Genomic DNA, 23059 nt, shown 5'->3' with positions numbered 1-23059 from the left:
TATATTTTTCTTTAATTCTTGCTTGTTTTAGAGTTTAATATTGTTCTTCATTTGTTCTTGAGAAAAACCTTTAGCATAGTCTTTTTTTTTAATTAAGTGAAGAATACAACACGATTAAGGAATAAACAGGAGAATTTTTAGAAGAGACTACGAATCACACTATGAATCAGAACTGGATCTAAGGGGGCAAGCGCCCCAAGCGGCACGCCTGGGAGGCAGCAAAACAAGCTAAAGCGTAAAATTATAAAAAGAACTTCCCGAAAAAAGAACTAATTGAAAATATTTAAATTGCAATATCCCAGTGTATTTTCAAGCATAATTACACGTTTTTAGCAATATCTAGACTCGTAATTCCCAGCGTGAGGCACACGCCCCACCGGTGGGGAATGTCATTATTTTGGTGGGTCATGCAGAGGACGTGCACCTTTCGGCTGACTATACTTTAGAGCCTTAGTTTTGAAAATAGAAACATTTGAATGCGAATGACGTCGCATTCGTATACATTTAAAGAGCAAAAAAAAAAAAACACATGATAGTGTTGAAATGACATATATTGTATAAAAGGCGTTGTATTAGAACGAAGTACGTATATAGGACGACCCGAAAAAAGATACCAAGAGCTTCAGCCCCTGCTATGAGCGGTACTCACGCCAAGTTAATGTCCTTTTAAGCTTCCTTAACGTGAATGCAATTGAAATTCGAAACAACCAAATTTTAAATATCATGAGGTGGGCATCAGGATTTCAGCAATGCCTTGGTGAGGCACGGCCCAAAATCGGTTGCGAACCACAGATCTAGACTTTCCCTCCTGTTTTGCTTCAAGGGTTTGTTTCATTGGGATAATGGAGCGATGTAAAGGGCGTGGGTGAGTCTTCAGCGGTTGTCTAATGGCCATCTAGGTAAGTAGACTAGGTAGGTCCCTCTGTTAACAATTTTAAGAGTTCCCAGGGGGCATTAGTTCATTAAAATGTAGGGAGGCAAAGGTTTTTCTGTTTTTTGTTTACTGAAGAAACAAAAACGACGTTTTTTACAATCTACCAGGGGAGTTTTTTCCCCCTAACGACAATATCAAAAAACGGCTTTATTCATGATCTACCCTCCAATTGCACTCTCTGCGAGTTTATCCATGTTCCCATATATTTTTTTTTAATATAGCGGTTCCGACAAACCACACCTCACTAGAACAGATTTCAGAATACTTGGCTAATGGCACGACACTTTTATTTCGTTTAATGTTTATTTAGTTGCAACAAGTTATACTTACGTCATTGTTCCATGTTGAAACAGTTTCGAAATAAAAGTAGTAAGCTTTAAGCTACATAAATTAACGTTAGTTGTTCCCAGGCGAGGTTGGCATTATTAGTTTTACTTACATTTTTGTTTGGTTTACATTTAATGCTAAAACGACTCAATGGCGAATAAAAGTTATCCTAATAGCTAAAACTCCGTCTTAAATGATGTAATGACTTGTTTTAATTGACGAATGGTCTTTCAAATGTCTTGTAAGGAAAGGAGAGACAATAAACAGGAAAATAACACAGAAAGGAAAAGGGAGGCAACATGAAAGCTAAGAAGAGGCGGGTATGACCATAGACGCTTTTAATCATTTCATACATTAATTAAGACAAGGCGTGGTTTGTTCCCCGTACTTTGTGCATAAGCTTCCTAAGATGTAGACACCTATTGACTCTTATTCCACCATTTATTGGGAGGCTCAACCTGACTCTTAAATTTGCGTATTGAAATTAAGAGAAAAAGTTTAAGGCAAATTGGTAAAAATGGCAACCGAAACTATACCGATAGTAGAAACATAAACCTCCACCCGTTTTGACAACCAACGGGGATTCGCACCCGTACTACGTTTCTTCTTCACTTTGGAGATAAAAAAAAGGAAAAAAAGACGGAAATCAGATTTGCTGAAAAACAACCTAGGAAAGTGGCATTTTAAAGTAAAAGAAAAAAAAATACAGTATTTCAAATAAAGTCTTTGTTCATTCCTGAAAAGAAAATGGAATTTATAAAAAAGAAAAGAAAATACATTTCTGATTTTAATATTTCTGATTATCTAGTAACTATAATGCTAAATATTATATTGTAAATGTACTATGTAAATATATGCTTCATAAATGTTACGCTTCATATTCTATTAACCTAACTCACTATTATTTAGCTAGACTTACGTCATAGGCTATATTTGAGAGAGTTAAGTTCATTCTAAATAGATAATATTATGCATCTTTCGAAACTGTAGGTTGATAAAACACTCATAATGAACAACATATATGTAATAAATCAATACCAATGTTTTTCGAGGAAACTCAGTCAGTTTTCACTCTAAACAAAAATTGTAACATTTACAGTATCGATGGTGTAGCAGGGTGCGGTAAAATGTACGCCCCCCCTGTGAAAAATCATAAATCCGGCAATGCTATGAATACACACTTCCGAGGCAATGGCCGTGCAAAATTGTCCCCTCAGGAGGCCAGACACATAAGCATTAAACTAGGTAGGCCTGAATACATAAATTGAAACGGCATTGAAGTGAAGGTATGGCAAGTTGACTGAGACTGTGGTGAAACACGATACCTAACAGGAAATCGCTACATTCAAACATCAGGTCAGCCTGCAAATTATCAAAAAGGTGACCAGCCAAAGTAAATATTAAAACGGAAAAGGAAATGTGGCCGCTCCGATATTCGGTCTAGAATAATTATACAAACCAAATCAAGAAATTTGGCACATTAGATATATTTTATATTCAAAGAATACCAAATTTGGAACACAAATCCGTCTATTGAAGTTTGACTAACCAAGCACAACTAGAAACCTATCTTTCGCAATAATTCTCTTCCTTGCTCCAGGGGCGATAAAAAGGACGATCAACGCAGTAGTACATAAGTATGATTAAAAATATTTACGATTGTCAAAAATGAAATGTCAAAAAGGTCAATGATTCTTGTACCATACTTCTTCTCCATTTACTATTGTAATGAAAATACAAAAGGGTACAACTTTTTAACAAGGCCTTTTTGACACAAAATTAATAATAAACGTCCGAATATTTCGGCCTCACATTCGGAAGCCTTTAGCAATGGAGAATAAAAATAAAAAGAAAAACTAGCTTAAACAAAACATATAAAGAAAAATAAACGCTATACAAGACGCGTTGCCTCGATGATTTATTGTTTGTGCTTTGGTGCTACACCATTTTGGATATTGTTTGAATACGAGCCTTACTTTTGTCTTTATTTTTGATTTTGGGGCACTTAGTATTTACCAAGTGACATATAGCGATCGTAATTTCTGTCGACCCCAGTTTTACTAGTTTGGGCACTTCCAGATAAGTTAGGACGATGAAAATTGACAGGCGTATCAGGGACCAGACCATATTAAATTAGAAATATTCGTTTCCCCGATTCGACAATCTGGGGAGGAGTGTGGGACGGTTAATTTGGAAAAATTAGAAAAAATGAGGTGCTTTTAACTTACAAACGGGTAATCGGATCTTAATAAAATTTGATATTTAGAAGGATATCGTGTCTCAGAGATCTTTTTTTAAATCCTGACCGGATCCGGTGACATTAGGGGTGTTGGAGGGGGAAACCTGAAATCTTGGAAAACGCTTAGAGTGGAGAGATCGGGATGAAACTTGGTGGGAGAACAAGGACAAGTCCTTGATACGTCATTGACATAACCGGACCGGATCCGCTCTCTTTGGGGGAGTTGAGTAGGGGGGGGGGGGAAATTACTTTCGAATTACTTACGAAAAACTTACTCCGATATTCGGTCTAGAATAATTATACAAACCAAATCAAGAAATCTGGCACATTAGATATATTTTATATTCAAAGAATACCAAATTTGGAACACAAATCCATCTATTGAAGTTTGACTAACCAAGCACAACTAGAAACCTATCTTTCGCAATAATTCTCTTCCTTGCTCCAGGGGCGAGTCTAGAGCAAAATCTTGAGGAAGAGTGCCAAAGTAACAAGAGCGCCAATGAGCAAAATCTTGGGGGTGCAGCGCGACAAAGGTGCCAATAATTGACCAAATTGACAAATTCATTCTAAAAAAGAGTGAAAAAAGAAAAAAAACAGGAAAAGAGGGCACCAGAAAAATTTTGGGGGCCCCGGAACCCCCCTGGATCTCCCGGTGCTTTGCTCTTTTTCTTTTATATTGTTTACTTTTTCAGGCACAAGGAAGGTTTTTAGCTACATTTCAGTACAGAATAAATTATGTCAGCTCCCCCCCCCCCGCAAAAAAATTCACACAACAGACAATCTTTCAATTTTATTTTGGAACACATACCTCTGTTTAAGAAGATTTCACTTCATAAATAAGAAGTTATGAGTTCATCAAGTGCAATGATAGAAAGATCTGGGAATAACAGAAAATTATTGTGAATCTAATCAATTTCGCTTCTGGGAAACTCAAATACACAGCCAAACTAGGAAGAAACAAAATTGAATCGGGTATTCTCCTTTTAATAGTCTAATACTTTTCGTAGAACAAAAATTTCACAAAAGATAATGTGACATACTTGATCGTATTGACATTTACAGTAAAGCTTAAATAGAATTAGCGCTTCTAAAACGGTAGATATTACTACCTAGCACCTTCCAGTTCAGTTTGATATAGCGACTTCTGTCTGTCCATGTTTCTCAGCATACTCCTGCATTCTTCTCTCCAACTCTGGTCGAAAATGACGGATTAATCCCTAGAAACAATAATCTATAAAGATTTCATCTAAAGAACATAAATCATTAAAAAGAGGGATAAGTACCAGAGTAAATTAAGTTCGAAAACAAATCAAAGCATTGTGATATCTGCTTAGATCTTGAGCAAGGGAGACAATAACAAGTGAATTTTAGAACTGATGAAAAGTTTCTTCAATTTTTGGTATCAGTACTGATTACTATGGAGTAAAGTTGCAGCTGTATCAAGTCAAGTCAGTCAAAAGCTTTATAGATACATAAAAAAAAGTTGAAACCGACGAGGTTACGTGACGTTCTGTGAAGCTAATTGTAATTCCAATTGACTACAAGAAGTACGGCAAATTCCTGGTACAAGCTGAGTACAATAAACGAGACCAAAGCCAAGCGGCTTTATTTCTCATTGGGCAAGAAAAAAAATGCTGAGCAAGCAGTACACGGAAGGCAGCCCCAACATGACCAAAAAGACAAAGAAATAAAAGAAAATAAAGAAATACTCAAAGTTTAATACTTACACTATAATATGCTATGCTTATGCAAGTAGGCTTGTCATCAATACTTAAATGAGGTCTAAGATTTTCTTTTTGAAACTATATTTATTATATCTAAGAGCCTCAGCCGCAATTTCTTCTCTCAGCCTATATTTATCTGAGATTAAAGATAGACATATTTGATATATGATTGAGTATCTAGATCTTTCAAAATTAACACAGACAAATTCGAAAATGCTTAAGAACCGAAGAAGGCCGTCGAATCATCAGAGGCCTCTCGCAGAGAAAATTATATTGGTTTCTATTTTGGAATGTCATGCAATGTTTACATTTATGATGCGTTTCAAGTCTAAAATATTCAAAAAGAAAAAAATGCTGCTGTCTCCGATGTATTTTTAAGTTTTAATACATAATGTTAGAGAATTCCAAGCAAGCTTCCACTCTGATTTTATGTGCGTCTAAAAAGATGTTTTTACATTTTATTAAAGAGGAATTGAAAGAAGATACAAACAAAGAGTGATAAATGTTAGTGATTTTAAAATCAAAAATGAAAAAAAGCATTTTACAGACCCTATGTTTTGTGCAAGTTTTACAGGTAAATACTAAACAGAAGCCGGAAATAACAGAAGTGGGTCAAGAAAGACTTAAAAGTAGCAGAATAATTATACCTTACAGTCCTTACGCTCACTAATTTGGAGTTCCGGGTGTGAACTTTACCTAGTATCACCTTTTGAACCAGTAAAAACACTAATTTAAGTTTTTCTAAAATTTGGTACTAAATAATTGAAAACAATCCATTAGTGGCGATGAAGAGGTGACGTTCGGTACAAAGAGAATTTATGCACTCAATGTTGTTTTCAGTTCCGTTTCAACTCTAATATTACCAGTGGCTCTACCACTACTAGTCTTTATTCTTATTGTCTGTCCTTTTTTATTCCACTAAGAACTGATATTACTTATGATGCGAGTACCTCTAATTTTATTGATGTACGCATGTGTTAGCCTCCTACCCCAAGAAAACTATCCTGACTCCCCCCCTTAAGCGCTGGAAAGTCACCAAAAATGAATCTTAAATTCAGGGGCGGATCTGGGATTTTTTTAGAGGGGGGCTTAAAATATTTTACTCCGATAAACTTGCAAACAAAGAAATACCAGCATTTAAAGGGAACCTCAACGATTATACGCCATAGGTAGGTTGTGGAAATGGTCGCAAATTTAATCTAAAATCTGCTGAGGGTTAAATTTCTAATAAATCTGATGAAATTAAATAACGTAAAAATACTGACACAAAAAATAGTAAGGTATAGAACCACTCGGCCATAAAAAAAAAAATAAAAAATGTTCACCCTCAACGAAAAATATGATATTTAATATGGCAATATGATATTATCCCCAAATCCACAGCTACGTTGGGGGGGGGCCGCACCCCCACCTGGATCCGCCATTGCCTTAATTGCTCTTAAGGGCCGGAAAGTCACGAAAAATGAGGGCTAGAAAGTCTCACTTAAACACCTTTCAAATGATAATTACCTAACCGTTGAATTCACATAATCGTAGTTTTTTGTAGTTTTTACTTCAAACCCAACTACAGAATTAAAAAATTCCTTTGTTTTATAGCTGTTACGAAATCGTTCAAAGAACTTATTAATAGGAAAAACCGAGTTACAAAAGAGCATACGGCACTTGCTGGAAATACCACATCCTATGACTGGACCTTCCTAGTAATAAAACAAATCCGATAAGCATTGAGGGAAAAAAGGATAGCGATTTGACTATCTACGCTTTCCTAATCCCATGATGTGTCACTCATTTTGAAAAAAAAAAAAAAAAAAGAGAAAAAAATGCTTTATCAGTTAGGTAAGATACGAACAATAGACCACATAATTTTGAAGAAGCTCCAAAGTTAAATATCTTTTAAAATGAAAACTTATTCGAACAAAAGATTTCATAAAATAGTATATATATATATATATATATATATATATATATATATATATATATATATATATATATATATATATATATATATATATATATATATATATATATATATATATATATATATATATATATATATATATATATATATATATATATATATATATATATATATATATATATATATATATACTAACAACTCGTCACACCGCCAGACCGTCCAAGGCCAATACATCGGTGCATGCTTTTCCTCCACTCTCTTCACAGCTTCCCTCTCTACTCCCTCCAATGAGAGTCCAACTTCTTTAAATTTTTTCTTATGTACTCTTTAAACCCATTTGAGGATGTTCTGCTTTTAGTTTGGTCAACATATATTTTATTAAGTCTTTTGTCCTTGTCGAAACTTGTGAGTAAAATATTCCAAGTAACATAAACAATTCCCAAAGGAAGAAACCGACTACTATTAAGTAATCTAAAGATTTATAGATTTCCTTTAGAGACAAATTCTTAGACAGTTCACCGTCCCTTCTTGTAAACAGATGAAGTCTGACATAATAGAAGCAAATTGTTCACGAGGCAACTGGATCATCAAATTGACAATCAGACCGCCAAATTTATTTGGCGACCAAGAGTGTACAGATTTAATCTATATAGAATGGACCCAAAGTCGCCACCTTCTTTCCTGTGCAAGTACCTTTCAGCCATTAGAGGAAAGAGATTTTAGTCAAGGTCTAATCAATGCCTCTGCAAAGGAGGAAAATCCCCTCAAGAATCGAAACTGTTTCGTTGCATATACACAAAGTCATTATTCAGCGGTGATTTAGAATGAGGGCCGTAAAAGAATAAGAGAAAATTCCGGACCAGTCCCTTGGGGGTGGGACTGACCCTATCCTCCCTATGAGCAAGCATCTATCGGTGTAAAGAAGACAAGCATAGACTAGAATAGGCTATTGTAAAAAAATAAAACAAATCGAAAGACCAAGAATTTGAGTCGAAACTTCATTGATAGAATTGGAGGTTTCGTTAGAATCGAAATTGTCCCAGTCTTACAAAAAATTTGCGTTATTATCAATTAAAACAAACATCTGCTTGCTAGTACGTTTATAAAATTAGATTTAAACAGGAAGGTAAATGAGCGATCTCTCTAAGGTCTGATCAAATATCTGAGAAATCTAGTCAAGTTTTGATCAACTGCGTAGGTTTCCGAGTCCCTTTTGGCCTCCCCAAGAACTAATTCGTCCCCTTTAGAAGAACTCCAACCGCCAGAAGACAATTAATTAAAGACTGATATCCCAGCTCTGAGGAGAAAATCAACCCCCCAAATTTCAAACCTGTAGCACTATGTAATTAAAAAATATTAAACACCAACATCTTAACACCATGTGAAGTCCGATTCACAATGCAGTTTTTACTAATACCGAGATTTAGCTAGCGCTAAGATTTAGCCCGCCAGATTTTTCACAGAAGATTCTATTGGGCAGAAAAACTATATAAAAATTCTGATTGGCTCAAGTTAAGGCTAGGTAAATCTCTGTATTAGTAAAATCTCATTGCGAATGGGCATAAGCAAAAATTGGCTAAAAAGAGAAAAAACTGTATCGTTTTTAAGCATAATAAACTGTTAATTAAGATGTTCGCCCAGTCTCATATCTAGTACCGTAAATTGGGCGGGAAAACACAATTTTATGTGAATACGTTTATTGTTTTAGTTTTGGTAAAGTATCTATCTATCTAAAAAATAAGAAAAATAAAAAGGGTCAAAATAACTCTCAAAATCATGTCTGAGTTTTACATGTTTGTACAGGGCCCCCTAGCTTCTATCCTGTCTCAGAGAAGCCTTTAATCGTCCTGCATAAAGCATACATGTTCCTATGCTCAACACAAAGCTTTATTTTGCGTGAATGTTTGGCAAATCTCTGACATACAATTTTTGTGAAAGTGAAGTGAAACTTCTAAATAGAGCTTGCAACATTTTATTACATCTCCATGGGATATACACTTAATCTATTAAGCACTCACCTGGACAGGCCACGCTGCTGCATCACCCAGAGCACAAATAGTATGGCCTTCAATCTGTTTTGTCAATTCCCAGATCATATCGATCTCTTCTGGCCTTGCATTACCATCAACTAAAAAGAATGAAAATAAAAAAGAGGGACATATTCAAGGCGAAACAGAAGCAAACTTACTGATTCAACGATAAAAATTGGCATTTTTTGGCGTCTGGTGAAGGACCAACCACCCCAAAAAAGGAAACCATTGGTTTCGCAAATGTTCTCGTCAAGCTGTAACACGTGTTTTTTCTGCAAAAGACCACCCCATTTTTTGTTTCTAAATAAAACTATGTATAGGTTCAAAGCTCTTAAAATGGTCTTACATTTTCCATGTAATACATATTTTTGGCACTTTTTTCAAAGTTTTGTCAATCCATTCAATTTAGGATGCTGGAATTCTTTAGAGCAGATATCAAATCCTATCAGTGAGAAGCCCTTCCTATCTGGATTGTAAAAGAAAAAAAGATTGCAAGGTACTGTATCGTGCAAATCGTGCAGGTTTTTTTTTACCTTTTCTGCTATTCCAATGGACTTTCAAATAAAAAAGCTAAAGATAATTAGATCAAGTTTATATCTACCTAATGAGAAACTATTTATAAAAAAAAACAGCATTTAAAACACCCGAAATTGGAAACATACCTAGGGTCAAATCGAGTCACATTTTAAATGAAATTACTGGAACACAGGCTACTACTTCTTTCTTTGAAAATTGCAAAGGGATACTAGTCCTGCATTTCCAAGTTCAAACTAAACTAGCTCAAAGTAAGGACAATTTTTTTCCTAAAATAAAATCCAAAAAATATCATCGTCATAATGGTTTCCCTCAAAAATACATTTTCTTTATTTGCCAAAATTTGTAATATTAAATAAGAACATTTTTTTGATTATCCATAAACTAGTCACTGAATAAAATTATATTGCTTACCGAATCTATACATCATTTTAGTAAGCCATCCAGTTCCTTCACGGCATGGAGTACATTGTCCACAGGATTCATGTTTATAGAACTCAGACAAACGAGCAATGGCTTTGACAACGTCGGTCTGTTTGTTCATAACAATAACAGCAGCAGTTCCTAAGCCGGATTGGGCAGCCAAGAGAGAGTCAAAATCCATCAGAACCTCTTCGCATAGGCTATGAAACAAAAAGACTTAAATACTAGAGAGACTTAAAGACTTTGGCTTGGCAAAATTCCAAGAGAAACCCAGAGATATATGTTAATTTTTATCATCTCCCTCAGCCTAATCCGTAAGGTCCAATATTTTCTCTTATTCGCTGTTTTGGGTCTTTAACTGATATACATTCGTAATTTGAGAAGCACTATTTAAGGTTATGTATTTAGTCCCTGTATAGGCTCACACAGTACTAAGAGAGCTAATTGACAATCGTATTTCAAGTTCATCAAGTTCAGAGTTTTTTTAGTACATTTTAAAAAGCTTTAATCGACATCCATGTCGACGTCCAGTTTATTCTCTTTGGCATTAATAAACTAACTGAACTGAGAAGCCCTCTCGTAACTTACGTTTCAAAGGATCTAAGATCGTACTAGCTAGATACAACTTTAAAAACAAGTTAGGAGAGCAAGGAGAGAAATTCTCACCCAGTGAGAAAAAAAAAACAAATATTTTGGTAAATGAATCAACGAAGCCATCTTTAATGCAAAAGAAACAAAACAAAAGTGACTAAGAAATGAAGAATTAAACGGTAAGAAACGGAAAAACTTGAAAAATCTAGCCGTGAAAAAATATATATATATATATATATATATATATATATATATATATATATATATATATATATATATATATATATATATATATATATATATATATATATATATATATATATATATATATATATATATATATATATAACACATGTCACAAAACACAAACAGAAATAAAAAGTCTATAGATGAAAGCATATGACTTGCAAAACTAAAATTAAAAAAACCAAGAAACGTCAAAATTTGCTTAATTTTTCCTCTGCGAAGAATTTTCTCTGTTCTTATTTATTTATCCGGTTTTTGCTGTTCTAATTTATGTGAACCTTTGCAATTGGTAGATACGCTTCATAATGGCCATTTCAATTCACGAGTTTAAATAACAATTTAATAGAAAACCTTTGTAATTAAACTCTAAATATGTATACTTACTTCTTTGGAAGCATTGGGACAGAAGAGCCACCTGGAATAATGGCCAGGAGGTTGTCCCAACCTCCGAGAACACCCCCAGCATGCTTCTCAACAAGCTCTTTCAAAGGGATTGACATTTCTTCTTCCACTGTACAAGGATTATTCACGTGTCCAGAGATATTGAACAGCTTCGTGCCCGAGTTTCTAGGGCGCCCAAGACTGGCGAACCACTCCCCACCACGGCGGACGATAGTCTATAAATATAAAGTGACACAAACATTTATATTTATGGAGTGTTTTGCAATTACGATACAAGCATTATTTTTTTTTTTTTAAAGAATAAAAAAAACAGACGTCTTTCATATGCACAATAAAAAGGACGATCAACGCAGTAGTACACAAGTATGATTAAAAATGTTTACGATTGTCAAAAATGAAATGTCAAAAAGGTCAATGATTCTTGTACCATACTTCTTCTCCATTTACTATTGTAATGAAAATACAAAAGGGTACAACTTTTTAACAAGGCCTTTTTGACACAAAATTAATAATAAACGTCCGAATATTTCGGCCTCACATTCGGAAGCCTTTAGCAATGGAGACTAAAAAGAAAAAGAAAAAACTAGCCTAAACAAAACATATAAAGAAAAACAAACGCTATACAAGACGCGTTGCCTCGATGATTTATTGTTTGTGCTTTGGTGCTTCATCATATTGGATATTGTTTGAATACGAGCCTTACTTTCGTTTTTCTTTTTGTTTTTAGGGCACTTAATATTTACCAAGTGACATATAGCGATCGTAATTTCTGTCGGTCGGTCTCCGGCCCCAGTTTTACTAGTTTGGGCACTTCCAGATAAGTTAGGACGATGAAAATTGGCAGGCGTACCAGGGACCAGACCATATTAAATTAGAAATATTCGTTTCCCCAATTCGACCATCTGGGGAGGAGTGGGGGACGGTTAATTTGGAAAAATTAGAAAAAATGAGGTGTTTTTAACTTACAAACGGGTGATTGGATCTTAATAAAAATTGATATTTAGAAGGATATTGTGTCTCAGAGATATTTTTTTAAATACTGACCGGATCAGGTGACATAGGTGTGTTGGAGGGGAAACCGGAAATCTTGGAAAACGCTTAGAGTGGAGAGATTGGGATGAAACTTGGTGGGAGAATAAGGACAAGTCCTTGACATAACCGGACTGGATCCACTCTCTTTGGGGGAGTTGAGTAGGGGGGGAGGGGAAATTACTTTCGAATTACTTACGAAAAACTTACGGACGAGTGATCGGATCTTAGTGAAATTTAATATTTATAAGGACCTCGTAACTAAGATCTCTTACTTTAAATGCCAACCAGATCCAGTGTTATTGGGCGGAGTTGGGGGGGGTGGAATCTTGGAAAATGCTTAGAGTGGAGAGATAAGGATGAAACTTGGTGGGAAGAATAAGCAAAAGTCATAGATACGTGATTGACATAACCGGATAGGACCTACTCTCTTTGGGAGAGTTGGGAGGGGACCTAATTCGGTAACTCGAAAAACTTAGAAAAAAATGAGGCATTTTTAACTTACAAATGGGTGATTGGATTCTAATGAAATTTATTATTTGGAAGGCTTTCGTGTCTCAGAGCTCTTATTTAAATCCCGACCAAATCCAGTGACACTGGGGGGAGTTAGAAGGGGGAAACCGGAAATCTCGGAACACTCTTAAAGTATAGAGAACGGAATGAAACTTGGTGGAAAGAATAAGGACATGTCCTAGATACGTTATTGACATAACCGGACCGAATCCACTCTCTTTGGGGGAGTTGGGGGATTTGCTAGTTTTGGCACTTCCAGATAAGCTAGGACGATTAAAGTTGGCAGGCGTGTAAGGGACCAGACTAGATTAAATCAGAAATAGTCTCTTTTCCGAACTAGAACTTTCAATTTCCAGTCAAATGAGCCCTCTCCGAAATTTATACGAGCATCCCTTCCATAAGAAACAATATGTGCCCTCAGAGCATAACTTACAACGCCTGACCCCAGGCTCTGGGGGTTGCGTCGACACCGGAGTTTTTCTTATCTGACCTTTGAACTATTTTTAACAAAATGTCTATTTCAAAATTTTTATCGGGCCGGTTTGAGGAAAAAAACAGCGTGGAGGGGCTAGTTGCCCTCGGATCTCTTTTGACTCTTAAAAAGTGAACTAGAACTTTCGGTTTCCAATCAAATGAGCCCTCTCTGAAGTTTATACGAGAATCCATTTCATCTGAGCCCTATGTGCCTCATGGACATAATTTACAACACCTGTCCCCGGGCCCTGGAGAGTTGTGTCGACACCTGAGTTTTTGTTATATGACGTTTGAACTATTTTTAACAAAATGACTATCTCAAAATTTTATCGGATACATTTGGGGAAAAAGGGGCACTGGGGGGGGGGGCTAGTTGTCCTCCAATCTCTTTTGACTCAAAAACTGAACTAAAACTTTCAATTTTCCCGTCAAATGAGCCCTCTTTGAAGTTTATATGAGCATCCGAGAACCACATATGCCCTCAAGGCATAACATACAACACCTGCCCCTAGCCCTGGGGGTTGTGTCGAGCCCGGAGTTTTCGTTAAATGATTTTTGAACTATTTTCAAAATAATGGCTACCTCAAAGTTCTTATCGGATGGGTCTGAGAAAAAAAGGGCGTGGAGGGGAGGGCTTGTTGCCCTCCGATCATTTTTGACTCTTAAAAAGGGCACTAGAATTCCCTGTTTCCAATCGTAGGAGCCCCGTTCGAAGTTTATGCGACGACCTCTTCCATATGAAGGGCCCTGGGAAAAAAATAATAAAACACTGGAGCCGTATGGCCTTTACTATAGGCAACGCTATAGCATTGCCTCTGATCACTGATTCAAAACAAACAGCAAATTCATGGAAGAAAAAAAAAACTAAAAGTTTAGTACAAGACCATGTATTATTATTAATTGGCATTATTTTAATTTACGCATTCGACTAATAGTTATAACAAACATAAACAGAATCCTTGGAACTATACAATTTTTGTAGAATGTTGGAAATGTACAACTTCTTATTCTGAAATGCATGCTAAATCCATATTAACCACACAAGAATCTGGGGAAATCATTGCATAGTTCAAAAATGTCATTTTTGATTTTTGCAGATTTCAATTTTGATTTCAATCTGGTTGATAGAAACAGTAAAGTACGAGTTTAGCTTATATCCTGGAATTAATGTATGTACATGGGTAACTGAAACTTCGAAATATACAATTTATAATATTTTTGTAAATATTAATTATCTATGCTCTACAGTAGTTATTAACAGTGTATCCAAAAAATAGAAATAGCGACGAAGATTACACTGACTTTCCATCGTAAAAACAACAAAAGGTAAACAAAAGGTAAAACACTGGGGAATTAATCAAAAATGCTTTGAGGCTTTGGTAAATGGTATAAAGAAGTAAAACTGCTATTTCAAGAGTGCTTGGAATTTATGGAGACAAAGTGAAGGCATAAGTTGCCAGCTAAACCTTGGATTTCAAAAAGATTCTTGCCTCAATGGAAAAAAGGCAAGAGATATATAAGAAATGCGCAGCTGCAGGTTCAGATAAAGAACCTAAGAAAGAACCCTATACAGAAGTCAATAAATAGTTCACTAGTCTTAAGAAAAGCAAAAATGGATTACTATGCAAAGAAATTTAAAGTTTATGAAGGAAACCCAGCTAAAACCGGGCAACCGATTAAGTTGGGAATAAGCCCAAATAGTAAGCCAATAATTCCCGGTGATCAATAGTGGGAGTCAGACAGCGATGTGGATAAGAACTTGTGTACCCGCTTTTCAGAACTAGGGCTAAAAATACCGACATCTTTGGAGCGCGTAAAAGGTGACGGTACGTACCGGAATTTTCTTCCTAAAGCAAGCGATACAACAATTTATCCTCAACCAGTGAGGCCACGTAGAAAAGTCCGAAAAATCGGCAGCTATAATGGACCTTACCTTTAAATAATATAACTAATTTGTCCGATTATACCTAGTCATCTGTGGTACCTTTTTAATCAATGCTTTGAATATGATATGAACCTTAACTGCTTGACAAGTGCGTTGGTTATTCCCCTGCTTAAAGGAAGTGATAAGGAAAGTAAAAATAATTAACGTCTGATATCTCTTTTTCCAGTGATTTCTTGTATTTTTTAAAAATTGACTAATAGATGCTGTTATTTTTGACTAAGTTTGTTACCGATTGTCTAGATTCAGGTTTAAAAGTGGTTTCAATTTTTCCGAATGTTTTGAAGGGCTTTTTGACTGTGCTGACCTTGAAATTTTATTGCCCAAGCTCAAGAACGCTGGTAAACGTTTTAAAAGTCTGAAATTGATAGCTTCATTTCCCAAAGGAACTGGGCACGATCTTGACAGAGGAGATAGTAGTACAGTGTGATGTGCCATAAGGATCTATTCAGGGTCCTCTATTTTTCTTGCATAGATGTCTGAACAGCTGGCGACACTAATCTGCAATCAAGACCGGTTGGGGGCAATACTTCCAACTTTTGCTTATTACACTCAGTTTAAAATGGCTGACGAAAACAGAAGCTGATTTGAAAAATGGTATGAAGCAAGGAGTGGTGATAATTGAGTGATGGATACGAGTGAAAAAACTGCTGGTTAATCACAAGGAAACAATATTAATGTTATATGGCAAATGAGCAAACTACCGTCTCTGGATTGAAGAAATTAAGTTAGAAAGAGGATGTGTAAAACGGACAACTATTGTAAAGTATCTTCGTTTCATGGTAGATGAATACCTAAGTTTCAAAGATCTTATTGCAATTATAAGTATTAAAATAGCCAAGAATGTTGGAATCCTGCGAGAGTTGAAGAATTTTCCCCCAAAAGAGCATATTAGAATATTGTATTTTTTCTCTTATTCATCCATATCTGTTGTGTTGTTATAGTTTGATCGTCGATGTTCAACAGCCATTTATACCCGCTCCACGTATTACAAAATAAAGCCGAAAGTTTTGACCAATGACTTTTTTCGGAATTTGGTAAGATCTAGGTACCACAAGTTAAAAATTTTACAGTTTTTTGGCTTGGTTAAATTTTGCGTAAATTTGTTTATGTATAAGTTTTTCCTAATGTTTTAAGATTTTTATAAAGAAAGGGAACATAGTTATGAAACTAGAATTATTGAACTGGTTATAATACAGATTCCAGTTACTACCACATCTAAGCTTTCCATTAGGTGTATAGGGCCTAAATTCAGGAACAGACTTTAGGCAGAAAAAAAAGGTAAGAAGACCCCTGAGGAATTATCTGCTTCTTTGCGCTGCATTTGTATTAACCAATATTCTAGAGATGGATTGAGTGATTGATTTTGGTGTGAGTATATGCTTGTGTGTTCTTAAAAGAAAAGTTGATTCATGTGTTAGAGTGAGTGAGCGTTGGTATGTGTCAGGGAGTACAAAGAATTTTACAGTATGATTTTAGGGTTCATTAAAGTTCCCTATAAACATATTAATTTTAGAAATGTTGATTAATTGTTTAGTGGAGGCGGGGGGAGAATAAGATATTTTCTTTTTTCTCCGAGGAAGTTTATTAGCAGTTGATGTGTGTTTTTTGGGTCGTTCCAAATACGTTCCAAATGTGTTGGGATTTATTTCTAACATAAGGGGGAATGTTTATTTTTACTTTGGTTAGTATTATATGGAGACTTAACTTTCGTGTTTTTTTTTATCCATTTGCTGATAATAAAAAAACAGTCCTCCATTTAAAAAGAAAATGTATATAGAATCCGATTTTTTATGACTTCTCATTTAATCAATAATCGATTCTTTACTTTTTGTTTGGAGCCCTTTTATTTTATTTTTTTTTATTTTTGGCTTTTTTCTTATTTTTTTACTGTTGAGGGTTGGATATAAAAATGGATCAATTCCAGGAAAGTAACTATGGAGACAAAGAGATTCTCAAAGTTAAATGACTAGAATTGAGTCCTTTTTTTGACAGTAAGATCAGTCACCAAATAAAATACCAATCTGCTTTCAGAATCATAATTTTTCCAGCAAAACTTGAAAAGAACCCGAACGACTGTCACTTTGATTTTGTTTTCTGTTGCTCCGAACAGAAAATAGATATCCATAGATCCCTTCAGTAACTTATGAAGTATCTCGGCTAATCCAAATATAACAGGTTCGTGTCTACACTGAGAATCATGAGTTTCAATTATGTCAAATATCAGAACTTTGAAGATATTAAGAAATGGAACTGAGTAACTTTCAAACAAAATAATCAAAACTAAAAATGGACTATCTGAAAAAGATAAATTAAGTAACTTGAGAAACTCCTACAATATATTGAATAGAAAAAGAGGCAATTTTAGAACAGTCAATTTTCAAATAGGAAAGGATCCAAAATACGCTTTTTGTCCTATTTTTACGATCTCAATCTTTTATCGACAGGCCAAGCAGATTTGGCAAGGTTCTCTTGCCCTTTCCCTGCACATTTCACCCCTGCCCTTTTCTATAATTGCATTTGCATGATTGTCATCATTTAAACTAGAGAATGGTATACTATGCATTATAAATTTTGTCTTATGTTTTAAAAGCTTTCTTGTTCATTTTCCCAACTGAACGTAAAGTTGATGACATAATTTTACTTCTGATTTTTTTTTAAGTTTTGAAGACAAAATGAGAGAAAATAAAGATGTTTTTTTTCAAGAATCACACGCAAAAAAAAATCCAGTTGCTGATATGTTGGTTTAAACTGTTACATCAATTTTCATAGCATAGTGGCACTAAAATTATGGTGAAAGAGCGAGCATATACCTCTAAGTATAAACATTCTTTTTTCCTTCTTTTTTTGGCATATATCTTTTATTTTCTTGCGGACTAGTAGAAACATTTTCTCACAAATATGTCTTTTAGGCACAAAATATGAAAAAAGGAGATAATAAGACTTACTGGAGCAACAGCAACAGTTTCTACATTAGCAACAGTTGTTGGACAACCAAAAACACCAATGTCCGCTGGGAAAGGTGGCTTGAGACGGGGTTTCCCTTGCTTTCCTTAAAAAAAAATATATTCTTATAAATTTTACAGAAGATAAAAGTACATATTACTAAACAATCCTCCACTTCTAATTTAGTTCCCAATATGACTCTTCAATGCGTTGAACAATTTTTTTTTCGATTAAAGTGACTGCGATCAATACAAAGTGGACGTTGTTTTCGCTTAATCGGGACGAAAGACATGTTAATTTGCAATAAACTCTAGACAGTTTGTGTTTTGCGGGCTCCCTGCACTTTTTCTCCGGTGTCACCAACAATGGCTTTCTAAGTTGTTTGAAGCAGGGGAAACCGGTTATTTAGGCTTGCTCCCCTGGTACCTGATTGGTTGTCCCAATTCCTATTAAGTAAAAGATGGCTATTAAGAAAGACTTATTCTATACCATCTGGTATTGGATCAGGTAATAATCTACGGTCAGGACCACAGTGGTGTTTTCAAAGTATTAGATAAAAATAAAAATAAAAGTTTTTTTAAACTGCAAGTAAAGAGCAACATTAAAACTTAAAACGAACAGAAATTACTCCGCATATAAAAAAGGTTGTCCCCTCCACAACGCCTCGCTCTTTACGCTAAAGTTTGACTCTGTCACAACTCTACTTTTTAAAATAATACAAAAAAAAAACTTTAGCGTAAAGAGCGAGGCAAAAGTTGCGGAGAGGACAACCTTTTTCATATACGGAGTAATTTCTGTTCGTTTTAAGTTTTAATGTCGCTCCTTGCTTGCAGTTAAAAAAAAACTTGATTTTTTTATTTAATTTCTGGACGTTTTTAAATTAATGCATGTTTTGATTTTGGCTCACCGCACCTGAATAATTAAAACAAAATTTGCATATTAATTTTTTTTGGCTAAATGGCTTTCACATATTTTTGTCCGAACGATTTGATAAAAAAGGGGTGGGGGAGGAGGCCTAGTTGCCCTCCAATTTTTGGTAACTTAAAAAGGCAACTGGAACTTTTTAGTTTTTTTTTAGGAATGTTTTTATTAGTAATAAATATACGTAAATTACAAATTAACTTACGTAAAGAACTTCTATATTATATATTTTCATTACATATATGAGGGGGTTTGCCCCCTCGTCATTACCTCGCTCTTTACACTAAAACTTAAATTTTGTCCCAATTCTTTAAGAATGATCCCAGAATCACAAAGGCCGCAGAATAAACAATTAAAATTACTAAAAGTACTTTAGCGTAAAGAGTGAGGTATTTAGGAGGAGATGAACTCCTCATATGCCGTAATAATTTCTGTTCGTTTTAAGTTTTAATGCTGCTCCTTACTTTCAGTTGAAAAATTTTTTCATTGTTTCTGTTTAAATAATGCTAGAAAATCCTGAGCCCCCTTCATGGAATTTCTCTTCCCCCATAACAAATTCCTCCAAGTAAAGATCCTTCTACGTAGCTTCCTCCCCTCAACCCCCCCCTTCAACCAAAAAAATCCCCCTGAAAACGTCTGTACACTTCCCAATAACCATTACTGTATGTAAACACTGGTCAAAGTTTGCAACTTACAGCCCCTCCCCTGGGAACTATGGGAGAGTAAGTCGTCCCCAAAGTAATCGTATTATGTTTTTCGACTATGCTGAACAAAATGGCTATCACAAAATTTTTATCCATTGACTTTGGGGAAAAATTTCCCCTGGCAAAAATTACGAAGTTCCACATTTTTGTAGATAGGAGCTTGAAATTTCTATAGTAAGGTTCTCTGATACGCTGAAAGCGATGGTGTGATTTTCGTTAAGGTGTGATTCTATGACTTTTAGAGGGTCTTTCCCCCTATTTTCCAAAATAAGGCAAATTTTCTCAGGCTCGTATCTTTTGATGGGGTAAGACTTAATTTGATGAAACTTGTATATTTAAAATCAGCATAAAAATCTGATTTTTTTAATGTATCTATTAGTATCAAAATTCGGTTTTTTAGACTTTCGTTTACTATTGAGCCGGGTCGCTCTTTACTACAGTTCGTTACCACGAACTGTTTGACTATTGCCTAAATCGACATATTCAAGTGTGGTTTCCCGAAATTCCATTTCTCTAATGTTTTTTCACCCGAAAAATGGCTATTATCGAGGGGAGGTGATGGTAGATAACATTTTTTGTAAACCGAAGTTTAACAGCCAGAATGATAACTAACTGATAATTTTTCCAACCTTGAGGCTCGCTAGAGAAGAGTTCCATTTCCCGGATAAAATACTTCTTGTTTAATAGTACCTTATCTGGACGACCTTTTTTTTCTCTAGTAGGGTTAGCCCGTAAAGAATTATTTGCTTACTGTTATGAGCAGACACAAGCCAACTATCTTGAGCTTTTTCACAGTCAAAATAGAGAGCATAGAAGAACAAAGAAATACTAGGTTCATTTGACGCCATAAGACCATTAAAAGTACCAAAAATTGAAAACTCACAGAACTTGGGCATTCCAAATCCGATTGCAGGGTACCTTTATATGACACGTGAAGTCCATAGTACATGCAATAGCTTAAGATTCTGACCGTGTTTCTGTCGTCACAAAAAAAAACAAAAAACAAGTTGTGCACTAGCCATAGAATCTAGTAGACAATGTTGCTTTTCTTTAATTTTGTTTATTTTTTGAAAGGGGAAAGAAGAGAGCGTATAATAAGCAAATTTTTACCTTCTTCTTAATGGATACCAAATGTCCCATATATTTTTTACCCGAAGATTTAACGCTTTAATGCGAGTAAGGGGGGGGGAGAGGTGGTGAGGAGAAAGGGGAAGTATCCAGTGCCTTGATGTAATTGCTTATGAGCTTAATGTCAAAACAAATTTAATAATGTACCATAACAAATTTCTTAAAATAACCGTAACTACAGAAACTTGGGTTTGATTGCGACTTTGGAAGGGCTTAGAAAGGTGTGGGTAATATTAGATAATAACTTAAAGAAGCTCCAAATGCTACTTAGTTCTCAAGAGCTGACTTTTTCCAACTAATTCTAAAAACAAAATCCCGCATAATATTTTTCCCTTAGATCCCGCTCTTCAAATTTTAACCATTAATAAGACAACAAGAGCTAAGAGCTCATATGGCACCTGTGACGAGGTCGGAAGAACCAAGAGCCAAGAACTCATATGGTACGAGCTCTGGCAAATTTCTAAGAATCAATAGATTGCTTTAAAAAGAAAACCAGAGGCTTAATGCCGGTCGGGATTTAAAATAAGAGCTCTGAGTCACGAGGTCCTTCTAAATATCAAAATTCATTAAGATCCGATCACCCAGTAGTAAGATACCTCGATTTTCACGTTTTACAAGAATTCCGGTTTCCCCCTCCAACTACCATCAATGTCACCGGGTCTGGTCAGGATTTAAAATGAGAGTTCTAAAGCACAAGATCCTTCTAGATATCAAATTTCATCAAGATCTGAACACCCGTTCGTAAGTTACAAATACTTCATTTTTTCTAATTTTTCCAAATCACCCCCCCCCAACTCCACCAAAGAGAGCAGATCTGTTCCGGTTATGTCAGTCCCGTATCTAGGACCTGTGCTTATTTTTCCTACCAAGTTTCATCCCGGTCCCTCCACTCTAAGAGTTTTCCAAGATTTTAGATTCTGCCCCCCCCCCCCCCGACTTCCCCTTCACCGCATCCGGTCGGGATTTAAAATAAGAGCTTCGAGACATGATATTCTTCCAAACGTCAAATTTCATTAAGATCCGATCACTCCTTCGTAAGTTAAAAATACCTCATTTTTCTAATTTTACAGAACTAGCCCTCCCCCTCAACTCCCCCAAAGAGAGCGGATCCGCTCCGGTTATGTCAATCAAGTTTCTAGGACTAATAATTATTTTTCCCATCAAGTTTCATTCCAATCCCTCCACTATAAGCGTTTTCCAAGATTTTAGGTTCCCTCCCAACTCCCCCCCAATGTAACCAGATCCGGTCAAGATTTAAAATAAGAGCTCCAAGACACGATATCCTTCCAAACATCAAATTTCATTAAGATCCAATCACTCCCTCGTAAATTAAAAATACCTCATTTTTTTAAATTTTTCAGAATTAACCCTCCTCCCCCCCCCAACTCCCCCGAAGAGAGCGGATCCGTTCCGATTATTTCAATCACGTCTCTAGCACTTACGATTATTTTTACCACCAAGTTTCATCCTGATCCCTCCACTCTAAGCGTTATCCCAGATTTTAGGTGCCCCCCCCCAAAAAAAAAAAACTCCCCAATGTCACCGGATCCGGTCGGAATTTAAAATAAAAGCTCAGAGACACAACATCCTTACAAACGTCAAATTTCATTAAGATCCGATCACTCCTTCGTAAGTTAAAAATACCTCATTTTTTCTAGTATTCAGAATTAACCCTCCCCCCCAACTCCCCCAAAGAGAGCAGATCCGTTCCGGTTATCTTAATCACGTATCTAGGACTTGTGCTTATTTTCCCCACCAAGTTTCATCCCGATCCCTTCACTCTAAGCGTTTTCCAAGATTTTAGGTTCCCCCTCAATTTCCCCAATGTCACCAGATCCAGTCGTGATTTACAATAAGAGCTCTGAGACACGATATCCTTCCAAACTTCAAATTTCATTAAGATCCGATCACTCCTTCGTAAGTAAAAAATACCTAATTTTTTCTAATTTTTCAGAATTAACCCTCCACCCAACACCCCCAAACAGAGCAGATCCGTTCCTGTTATGTCAATCACGTATCTAGGACTTGTGC

At 35.6% G+C, this 23059-nt stretch overlaps 1 protein-coding gene across 2 annotated transcripts in view; it reads right to left on the bottom strand.

The window, feature by feature from the left end:
* Positions 1 to 4471: 4471 nt before the first annotated feature.
* The window catches only part of LOC136032014 (NADH dehydrogenase [ubiquinone] flavoprotein 1, mitochondrial-like), a 41398-nt gene continuing 22810 nt past the window's right edge, over positions 4472 to 23059 (bottom strand). For both annotated transcript variants that reach the window (XM_065712083.1, XM_065712084.1), the window contains exons 7-11: positions 18278 to 18381; positions 11354 to 11586; positions 10124 to 10332; positions 9164 to 9273; positions 4472 to 4720 (exon numbers count right to left, since the gene is read on the bottom strand). In XM_065712083.1, the coding sequence (XP_065568155.1) occupies positions 4628 to 4720; positions 9164 to 9273; positions 10124 to 10332; positions 11354 to 11586; positions 18278 to 18381 (749 nt within the window). In that variant the 3' untranslated portion in view covers positions 4472 to 4627. The remainder of the gene's footprint in view (positions 4721 to 9163; positions 9274 to 10123; positions 10333 to 11353; positions 11587 to 18277; positions 18382 to 23059) is intronic.

Source organism: Artemia franciscana, chromosome 10, assembly GCF_032884065.1.
Source record: "Artemia franciscana chromosome 10, ASM3288406v1, whole genome shotgun sequence".
Taxonomy (NCBI): domain Eukaryota; kingdom Metazoa; phylum Arthropoda; class Branchiopoda; order Anostraca; family Artemiidae; genus Artemia; species Artemia franciscana.
This window is presented reverse-complemented; position numbering and strand designations above follow the sequence as displayed.